Consider the following 11,510-nt stretch of genomic DNA (forward strand, 5'->3'; position numbering starts at 1 on the left):
ATTAATATAGTAAGAAGAACATTACATTTTGTGGCAGGGTTTTGCTTCTATTTCTTTTTGGAAAATGTCTTTAATGTTATGCTTTGCATGCATCAAAGGCCTTCCTATTTTGTATAGTGGTGTAGAACGTTGAATAGCATGTCTATTGCTCGGTTGTCATATCAGTGTTATACCTTGATGTGCATGTTGATATTACTGAAAATGTGAGTTTGAGGTCTATACTGTGCATATTGTACATTCCCTTTGCATTGCTTGAGAACCATATTGCAAACGTTGACATTTGTTCCTATGCCAATACCGCCATGAGTATTATTTATAAGTATTTTAAATAACCAGTTCCTTTCCTATGCCATGTTCTAATGCATGATTTTATACAAGTTTGCTCATCAGTCCTACCTGGAACCAATGGAAATCTTCAACAAATAAAAAGATGCAGAATTGGGTGCAGTTTATAGTGGGAGGGAAAAAGCTAGTTACACGTTAAATCTATGTTTGTTTGGGTTGTGGTATTATTTCTAGATAACATGCAGACAGGAATATTATTTTCAAGTGAAACAGCTTTGGATCAATTCTTACTTAGTTAATCAAAATGCTTCATAAAACTCCAGAAACTTCATAGAAGACCTGAGTTCAGAAAGAGATTTAGATGCTCTGCTGCTTAGAAGAAAGCTTCTCTCCTTTCTTCCTAATCCATTAAACACATTGAGAATACTTGCTATAACTTAGTGATTTCTGATTACCACCTAAATGCACTAATAAGCAGGGGTGAGTTGATTAAGATACATTATCCAGTATGAAGTTGGAGATGTCACAGTAACAGTCTATAATGGTCAGGGGTAGATTTGTTCCCTGGACTTAAGAGATCCCACCTGGCAAATCCTCTTTGCATGAGTGAGATGCTGATAGATGGTTCCTTAAAGCTACAATGGAAAAGAAGTTTAATATGTGTTACTAAATCTTTCAAAGCAGCAAAACAGGTCCTCAGATCTTGTTAATCCAGTTTTTGCCAGTTGAGATCTTGGCCCCATTACTTCAGTGTCCAAAACAACTCTTCAAGGATGAGTTCATGTGAGTGCCCACAATAATTGTATGTGTTTTTTCATTTCACTTCTTTAAGGTGGTTGTGAATGCCCTGGTGGGTGCCATCCCTTCCATCATGAATGTGCTGCTCGTCTGCCTTATATTTTGGCTCATTTTTAGCATCATGGGAGTGAACCTATTTGCAGGGAAGTTTGGAAAATGCATTAACAAGACTGAGGGGGATATGCCGTTAGATTACACAATTATTAACAACATGACCGACTGCGCAGAGTCTAATACAACTGGCACTTATTTCTGGACAAAAGTTAAAGTCAACTTTGATAACGTTGGTGCTGGTTACCTGGCTCTTCTACAGGTGGTAAGTTCTAGTTCTACCTACAACATTTTTTCTTGCTAGGTAGAAGTCCAACAGTCAAAACCTTAATGGTGCTAGGTATGGCCAACTCCCATTGAAATCAGCATACTGCAGGATTAAATACCAAGTTAACAGCTATGCTTTCCTTTATCTTGGCAGCAAAGCATACATTTTAGCTGATGTCAGTTATTTATATTTGAGCTGATGAAACTATCATATAGGTATTTAGAGTAGCTTTTGGTTTTATGCTGAGACCAGGAGTTTCCCAAGACAAATTTTATGCACTGCTAAAATATTGTCTCCTAGGAGGCACTCAAAACCCTAGGAAACAGGATTGCAGGGGATTTCCAAGCTCACCAGGATCCTCTATTTGAAGTCACCTTTGTTGGTGGTTTTTGTGCTTGTAACTCAACGCAAAATTGAATCAGAGATTCCAAAAGAGAAAGTAGCTCTCTAAAAAGGAATTTGTGTCAAAATATGGTGTTTGGGCTGTACTGAACCCATTTTAACTCACCAGTACTCCAGTTAGGTCCGATATGGAGAATGAAAATATGACTCTCCTTTCTTTCATACCAGTGTCATCCTGGCTCCTCCTACTCCCCATTTCCAGCTGCTGAATTTCATTAATACGTAGCATCATGGCCTCTGGGTCCAGATTCTCACCCACTGTCAATCTATGTTGCTTCACTGAAATAGAGAGCTTTGGCAATTTGTAGAAACTGAGGATTGCACCCTTTATGTCCTCTGCAAAATGCTTTATCGGTTTACTTGATGTAATTGTATGATAACAAATGGGATGGAAAGCAATCCATACAATGCAGGAGATGAAGGTGTAATTAGACGACCTCTCTATTAAACGATGGTGCACAGTGGTGTATCTACACATGCTATTAGTGCAATGAAATAAACTCCTGCACAGTTTGCACTGAAGTCAGCTTCTCCCGGGTGCAACGTTTACTTGTGCACCCAGGCCCACAGCACTTTGAGCCAGGGCAGAGCAGCCCTATGCTGGCAGGGGGCCTGAGGGGTCAGCCCCAGGTGGCAGTGGGGCTGGCTGGGGCCCCCTGCACTTTAGGACCCTCGTGCCCCAGCCAGTCCCATCATCGTCTACAGGTGTGTTTTAGCAGAGTAAATTACTCCGCCACAGGATAGTACTGTTCCTGACAGTACTATCCTATGGCAGAGTTAATTAATGTACTATGCCCTAATACTAGTGCACATGTAGAATGCAATGCTTTACTGCAGAGCTAATTAGTCAACTCCACAGTAAAGCGCATGTGTAAATGCCCCCAGCGTGAAGAAGCTTGACATCCCCTTAATGTCCTAACAATCCAATATATTCTGGAGTGATCACGTACAAGTTTTGCCTACAGAGCTGACAGTTTCCTGTGTGATAAACTCAATGAGTAATGTCCCAATAATTGCAGAGGCTACTGTACATTAACTGGTAGAGACCTCTGGTAGTTATTAGTAAAACAGCTATTCAGACATGAGAGCCCACACATTTTCTATTCATAATAGATTTCTCTCTCTTCAAAATGAGTTAATCTAGATGAAATGTAGAGAACATATTCTGTACCATGTTAACGCTGGCATGGGAATTGATTTTGAAAAATGAAACACTTTGGGTCTCTGATTAAGGTCTGTTTTAAGGCTCTGACAATCAACGCATATTCTACGTTCAGTCTAAAATTAGTTAAAATGACACCTACATTTGGAAAATTCAACCAGAAGCGAAGAGAGACATCCATTTTTTCTCTATCAGACAATCAGTCATATTCACCTTTATGCTTAAGCCCCATTGATGGTGCAGCCGTGGCCAGCTTACCCATAAAAGTGAAGTGTGGTAGTGTTCATGCCCTGTTATTATTCTTGTCTGGGTAGATAGGAAAAAGACTTGTTAGAGAAGCTTCTGTAAGGTTAAAACATGCCTTGTCTCCCCTTTCTATTAGTGCTGACAATACTTCTCACCTCCTTAGGCTGGTAACCTGAGCCTCATCCCTCTCAACACACTGCACATCCAGACTAAGTGTAGCTTCTTCTCAGGTAGAAGATGGCTCTAAAATAGGGAGTATCATTTACAAGGCTTCCTCCGCCTTTTTTTTTTACTGTTGATAAGTGACTGAGCCCACTAGGTTGCTTTTAGCACTTTCTGTCATTTGAATTTCTTATTTTTTTGAAGACTGTGCATTTTCTGTCCCCCAGCTGACTGAAGGTTTAGTTCTCTCCGTTAGGCTGGCTCACCTTCTTCGAGTGCTTGTCCACGTGTACTCTGCTCTTGGGATGCCAGCAGTGTCTATTGGGGCCACACCTGTACAACAAGTTCCCTCCACCCCATTACTAGACAGTACATCGTGCCCATATGAACAAGGCCACCCGAGCCCCTTCTTACTGCCTGTTGCTTCAAGACAGAACGGCAAGCAGCGTCCCCACCTCTTGCCCATTTGAGACTATAAAAATGATATTTGTATGCAAAGTGATATAGCATAGATCAGTAGTTAAGGAGCTTAAGATGGACTACCTAACTGGTATGGGCACCTTGCTGGGGTCACCTGACCCCAGTTCTCTTTCCTGCTTGGTGCAGGGGGCTGGACCCAATGATCTTCCAAGGTCCCTTCCAACCTCACAATCTATTAATCTATTTCTGATCCAGAAAGCTGTGGATACAAGTAGGGAATACTCTTATCTTGGCTCTTGCACTGACCAGTAGGAAAGAACTGGTGGAAAATGTGAAAATGATGAGAAACCTGGGAGAAAGTGATTGCAATATGATCGAATTTATGAACCTGTTAGATAGAAGCAGCATAGATGGCATCAGCTTTTCTCTCACAAAGTGCTCACAAGCCCTGAACTGGGTCTTTCTGGGAACCAAAATCATGCTAGTCAGCACAGCGGTGTACATTAAATTAGTATTAGCTATAGAATAAAATGGATTGGAGACGAGCAGTAGTGAAACTGGAAGATAACAGGGTTAACACAGAAGACGAAGAAACTTGCCGCTGCTTGTGGATGATATCTTGCCTTTGTTCCTTAGAGCAGGGTAACTCTTGTGGTGCAGTTTTATTTTAGTTTTAAAACGCTTCTCTAAGGAGGCGTTCCATTCAAAGTATTTTTGAAGATACAAAAATGAATCATTTCTGCCTTTAAAAAGCGGCCACTGAAAATTAATTGTGATATTCATATTGTGATGTCTATATTCTCATTTGAAAAGAAAACCTCAGAATGTCAAAATGAAATGTTTGTTTTATTTCAAGGTGCCTTTTGGTCATGCAAAGGTGAGGGGCAGTTTGCCATGGTCCACCTATCCACACCTGCCCTAATATACCCACAGTCAAATTGTGAAATACAGTCGTGCTCCAAAATGTGTTTATCAGCAGATAGTCTCATCGTGTGACAATTTCTGCTGAATATGGTGTTCCTCTGGATAGCTTCCAGGAAGGATAATATCACAAACACCCCCATGAAGATTTTGTCACTTCTAGATCCAGGGTATAAGTGGCTACTAATTCCAGATATGTCATGTCTTGTCCCAGTGTTATGTTTCTCTCATTCCTGATATCTGCTCCTCTCGGCGGAAGTGTCTAGGGAAGCCTTCCAGAAGCCAGATGGGATTTTTAATGCTCTTATTTCTGGACATCTTGGGAAAATACAAAATCAAAGCTCTGCATTCCTGTGATATTTTTCTCAGAGCAGTTCACCAATCACTGTCACCAAGTACTGCCCTGTATTTTGCTAAATGCCTTTTTATGACATGTGCTGGAATATCCAGAAATAAAATGTCTAGTGAAAAGACTTCTCTTAAAAAAGGAGGAAAGTACAAGTTGGGAGCCTATCAATTTCTGCTGGCACAGACAATGCGACCTCTTATTTCTTCCATCCAGCCTTTCTACACAGAAGACTGAACTGGAAGCGTCTATAATAAAATGGGAGAGCCTTTTACAGGGTTAAAAATAAGCAGCAAAAAGGAAACTATCAGAGTAGCTGAGAGGTTTCAGCATGGCAGGGTTGAGAGAGATCAGCATGGCAGGGTTAAATATTCATTTGTTTCAATAAAATGTCACCTGACCTCTAAACTCTTTTCTGACACTCTGAACACTCATGTATGGATAGATTTTTTTCCCCAAGTACTGATTTTCAGGGACTGCCTATTTTAGCCCGTAGTGGAAACGTGTATGACACTTTGAATAGTTTTATGTGAATTCATGAAAAATAAATAGGGCTGACCCCTTGGATAAAATTTGTATTGGTTAAGTAGTATTTAAAAGAGAGAATAGACTGCAAGCACTACCCAAAGGACTTAATTTAATAGCAGAGGGTATATAATGGAACTTTTCACAAAGTATTTTAGGCATACCTAGCTACACACAAAGGGCTGAATTCCCTCTGGGAGTCATGCACAAAATTCCAGTTAGCATTATCTGGAATTAGGTGCCAAGGCACTACAATGAAAACTCAACCCCAAGTGTCAGCAGGAATACTGGACATGATTCTGCCTCCTAGCATACTAGTATAAATCAGGGTAGCTCAGTGAAAGGAAACGTAGCTGATTCTTTTCTCATAACAATTATAAAATCAAAATACAACCATTGATTTACTCCTTATTTACATCCTTGCAACTCGAATGAGAATCTGATAAAGTGAGGGTGATTTAGAGCAGAGGCAAGTTTAAGGCTGTGTAATTTATCATCAGTCTTGGAACTGTGGAAAGCATATATTGGAAACAGAGGGCAATATTCTTGATGCAGAATACTAAAACCACTTCTTAGCATCTTAGTAGTTGATGCTGCCACCCTTTCACACTTGAAAAATCTTTAAAAATAAAAGACTTGAACCCTGATAGAGTCTTTGGTTTAAACAGAAATGTCTTTCATATTTAAGGAACTTAGTAAGGTGCAGCAGAGGTGTCATGAAGCCCCCTTTTCCTTTTCCTTCCTCCAAGTCCTGCACCAAACTTAGCACAGAGAGATGCAGACAGTTGGGGACATTGGTATTTCTTGTGTGCTTGAATTGTATGTGTGCAGAAAGGAAGAATTTCAAATTCTGGAGACTAAATTGATTTCATAGATATTAGGGCTGGAAGGAACCTTGGAAGATCGAGTCCAGCCCCCCGCCCCAGGGGCAGGAAGTCAGCTGGGTCATAGGATCCCAGCAAGATAAACATCCAAATGCTTCTTAAAAGTGTCCAGAGTAGGAGCTTGTACCACCTCTGGGGGGAGTCTGTTCCAGGCCTTGGAGGCTCAGACAGGAAAGATGTTTTTCCTTATGTCCAGCCTAAAATGGTCCCGCAGGAGTTTGTGTCCATTGGACCTTGTCATCCCTTGGGTCGCTCTGGTGAGCAGGTGCTCCCCCAGATCCTGATGCACACCCCTTATGTACTCATAGGCTGCCACCAAGTCACCCCTGAGCCTGCGCTCCTCCAGGCTGAAGAGTCCCCTGGCTCGCAGCCTGTCTTCATAAGGCCTGTTCTCCTGCCTTCTGATCATGAGTGTGGCTCTCCAATGCACTCTTTCAAGCTTGTCCACGTTCTTCCTGAATTGTGGAGCCCAGAATTGGACGCAGTACTCCAGCTGCATCCTCACCAAGGCTGAGTACACCGGGAGGATGACATCCTGGCTCTTGCTTGAGATGCATCAGTAGATGCAAGCCAGAGTTTTGTTCACTTTGCCAGCTGCAGTATTGCATTGATGGCTCATTTTGTGGTCAGTCATAACCCCCAAGTCTCTTGCAGTCACGGTGCTAGCTAGTGTATCATTGCCGAGCCTATAAGAGGTGGAGCACCTTGCATTTCTCTGTATTGAATGCCATCAACTTTTCATCTGCCCACCTTGCAAGCCTACTGAGGTCAGGCTGGGTCACCAGCCTATCCTCAAGTGTGGACACTCTTCCCCAAAGTTTGGTGTTCTCAGCGAACTTAGCCAGTCTGCTTCTGACACCAGTCTCCAGATCGTTTATGAAGACATGAAAGAGTACAGGTCCAGGAACGAAGTCTTGGGGGGTACCACTAGTCACCGAATGCCACGTTGATTCAGTTCTGTCAACTACCACCCTCTGGGTCCTACCTCAGAGCCAGTTCCCCAGCCATTGCCTGTGGAGTAGTCAAGGCCTCAGTTGCCCAATTTTTCCATGAGGACATCATGGGTTACCAGGTAAAAGGCTTTTTTTAAAGTCCAAATATATGATATCAACTTCTTCCCTTCTGTCCAGATGATATGTCACCTGGTCATAGAAGGAAATGAGATTGATCAGGCAAGACCTACCTGCAAATTTAGGCACAAATAGCTAAAACACATTAATGCATGTGTAGATGTGTTAAGGTGCATTAACACTGCATATGGATGGACTTGGAACTAATTTTAATCCCACATCAGTCCGTGCACTCAGCATTAATGTGCTTTATTGCATGCATGTGTAGATGAGAGCCTAAATCACTTTAATGAGCATTAAGTTAGTGTACATTAAATTTAGGCATGCCTAAATGCACATGTAGACATACCTGGTGTGAACAAATACCCGTGTGTACCTATGGTTTGAAAGGAAAAAGCAATTTATTAACAGTGAAGAGCCTGCTTTGCATAATATTTTTCAGAAGGACACTAGAAAGTGATGATGTAACCAATTGAAATGTGCTTATATTTTTCAGAATGATGTATTTTGGGTTTTTTTCTTTCTCAGGCAACATTTAAAGGTTGGATGGAAATTATGTATGCAGCAGTTGATTCACGAGGGGTAAGTTAATGAAACTAAATGCCACCTTTTGCTTCCTCCTTTCCTGTCTTAGTTGAGTTTTGCTCCAGTCAGGGTGATTAGCAGCCCATAATATTGCCACCCCCTTATTTCTTCTCTCTTCACAATGTTCCTTAACTACTCTTGCTTCTGATATAGCTTACAGGCTTTGATTTCCAGTGCTGGGTAACCTGGAGTCATCTGTGTCACCAGTCAGTCATTAGAATGAAAGACCATAATGGTGGCCCTAGTTGTGCCTGCGCAACTTGTCTTCCTTGGCGATGCACTAGGCTTAACGTAAAGAATTTTGTCCCCATGTGTTAGTGAATGTTATCACTCAATAGAACAGTGATTCTCAGCCAGGGTGGTGCAGCATGAGATCCTGGGGTGCCATGAGATCCTTCCAGGGGGGCTGCAGCCCCCAGCCCCTATGCCAGGAGATAAGTAATTGATCCTCTTCCCACTGGGTGCCCCAGCATCCTGCAGACAAGTGGCACCCATGCGAGCAGTTGAGTGAATGTGGGGCCACAAAGCTGCACTTTTGAGCCCAGCTCATCCTTCCCACTCCTCCCATGCTCCTGGGGCAGGTAGGACAGGATGTGGGAGAATGTGTCTCTGGTCACTAGTGTGAGGGTCGCTGGAAGTCAGCTATGGCAGTGGGACCCTTCAGGCCCAGAGCAGAGGCAGGGAGGGGGCAGATGGTGAAAAAGCAGGGCATGGTAGGGTGACATCCTACCCCCACTACCCTGACCTGGCACCAGCTAGATTCTAGTTCAGTGGCTCTCAACTGGAGTGTCTCTAAAGTCCAAAAAGCTATGGAGGTTTCCTTGAGGGTAAAAACATTCAGAACCACTGCAATAGAAGTTCAGCACTAAATGTAGTCGGTGGTAGACAAGTGAATAAGATATACAGCATCTCATCATATATCCATTGATATCTATGGTAGTTTTGCCATTGTTTTGAATAGATGTAGGTGCTGGCATATCATTTGCGTAGTGGGGGTCATACTGTTTTCAGAGTTACCTTGGAAATGTAACTAAAAGGGTACAATCATATTAAAGTATTGAAACATGGGATTGACACCCTCACCTGAAGGTGCAACACACTCGCACTGATGCCTGTCACACAAACAGGAGAGTAGGATTTGAAAGGCCAGATACAGACCTGGTATAAATAGGTTGAATGGAGCTACAGCACTTTACATTACATGTTAAAATAACTTTTGGAAATACCACATTGGATTCTGTTCCCCACAGTGCCTGAGCCAGACAGAAAACTCAAAACCCTGGAACTGCTGGCATCAAACTTGAGACCGAATAGATCTTTCGATTTTCCATTTTTTTTTCCATTACAGGATATCAAAAGGCAGTTGCAATTAGTTCTGAGTGGTCACCATTAAGAAATTAACATTTGCCAATAGACTTCAAACAGGGATCACATTAGTTCATATTCTTAATGTAAGAAAGAAAACTTATAATTAACAATCGGTAGTTTCTAACTATCCTATAGCTTTTAATACAGTGACATCTATTAGCATATAATTACACTGTGGCTCTGCCATTGATATCCAAGAGTACTTCTAGTTCGTATAAGAAGGCGGCTAATCAGGACTTTAATTTGCTACCCTTTTGGGCTCCTACTTAATACAGTACAGTGGATGCATTCGAAAGGTGTACATTTTGATAAGCTGCCATTAGTGTGTAATGATGGTGTTATCATAGTGACAGCACTGTAAAATGTAACAGAAATCATTGTGGCATTTTGGACACCAGAAGTGAACCTTTAATGGGGATCTAACTTTTCTGTTATTTGCAACTGAATGACAGATTATTTTAACAGCAAAAATATTTTGATACATGTGATGATGGCGCAGTTTTTCTCCCTCTTCTTTTTATGTTTGCCTTTTGTCTGTGCAGAGTGAGGAGCAGCCCGCATGGGAAAGTAGTTTATACATGTACCTCTACTTTGTGATTTTCATCATCTTTGGGTCTTTCTTCACATTGAACCTCTTCATAGGTGTCATTATTGACAATTTCAACCAACAAAAGAAAAAGATAAGTACTATATATGCTGCACAGCCCCTTGTGATTGCTACGTCGAGTGGCACTAGGGACGGACTTATCAGCAATGGCGTAACCACTCTAGCATCTTGATTAACAGCATATCCTTAGAAACCATCTTGTATTACTTCTACAAAAACACAATTGCAGCTGCCCCTTATCTCTGCAGGATGAGAGCTCTGCAGACATGGACAGAAAGATTGTGCTCACATAAAGGAGGACTCATGTGACACAATAGTGTAACCAAGAGGGCTACCTTTGGGGGGAGGCGTGCAAAAATAGGTGCCATCACAGCCATGGGTTGATCTAGGATTTTGAAATGGTGGGGTGCTGAAGATGTAGCGCATCATTATTTATAACACAGCACACATTTTTCTCCAGTTAAAGAGAAACTAGAAGCTTTACCAATATGCTAGGGAACTTGCACTACATTTTTTAGCTTAAGATCAAAGCAAAAACAAATATAGCAATTGGACTGTGCACTAATTTGCTAAATAGCATATTAAGTTTTAAAAAGCACAACAAACTAAGCCAAAAATAGTCAAGATAATCAAAAGATATTTTGTCATTAGTTCTACAGCTATTTTAGTTAAATGTGCATCTCTTATTCAGATTCATAAAACAAAATCGAGTTTGCTTAATTGTCATGACAGTGCCTCCAGTACATCACTTTGGTAATTTTTACATCTGAGTTAATGTTACCACACCAGAGTTAAGGTTTTTAGCTACATCTAAAAATGGTTTGCAGGCCTATCATTACAAGGAATGGCTAACAGCCAGCAAATTTGCAGAAAAAAGAATAATTTGAATAGTGGAACATCAAGCCAGTTAAAGAAGATAGAGAGCCATTAAGACCTGTGGGGTAGAGAGGAATTAGCAGATTTTGGGGAGATGATATTAAACCATTAAAATCAGTTGACTCCCTCAGCACTGCCTGACTAAAAATGATGCTGCCCCATCCAGGCAGCTGGTTTTAAAGTTTGGGTGGAGCCCTTGGTCACAGCTGTCCTGCTACACCTCTGGTGTGAAGCAACACCTGGCCAGTAGAGCCTCGGGGAGGAATTGTGCACTAGACTAATTAGCTGTGCAGTAAATGTGTCTACACATGCACCCCTATTATGCTGGAGTAAACTAGCTTACTCTGAAGCAGCACACATGTATATGTTGCCCCGGCTGGCTGGGGCACGAGGGTGCTCCAGTGCAGGGAAGCCTTCCAGCTTATCTCTTGTGAAAGCACCCACGTGCCCCAGCTAGCCCCTTCACAGCACATTGAGCTGGGGGAGCAGCCCCAGGCTGACAGGCTGACCTCCTGAGGTCCCTGCCAGCCGGGG

General features: G+C 42.0%; 1 protein-coding gene across 1 annotated transcript in view; it reads left to right on the forward strand.

Moving 5' to 3' along the window:
* Nucleotides 1-11,510, forward strand: part of LOC109291212 (sodium channel protein type 5 subunit alpha-like) — a 374,712-nt gene that overhangs the window by 353,690 nt on the left and 9,512 nt on the right. The window contains exons 23-25 of the mRNA XM_019508100.1: nt 1,118-1,399; nt 8,069-8,122; nt 10,036-10,177. Of these exons, the coding sequence (XP_019363645.1) occupies nt 1,118-1,399; nt 8,069-8,122; nt 10,036-10,177 (478 nt within the window). The remainder of the gene's footprint in view (nt 1-1,117; nt 1,400-8,068; nt 8,123-10,035; nt 10,178-11,510) is intronic.

This window comes from Gavialis gangeticus, unplaced genomic scaffold (assembly GCF_001723915.1).
Source record: "Gavialis gangeticus isolate Ggan-Ray unplaced genomic scaffold, GavGan_comp1, whole genome shotgun sequence".
Taxonomy (NCBI): domain Eukaryota; kingdom Metazoa; phylum Chordata; order Crocodylia; family Gavialidae; genus Gavialis; species Gavialis gangeticus.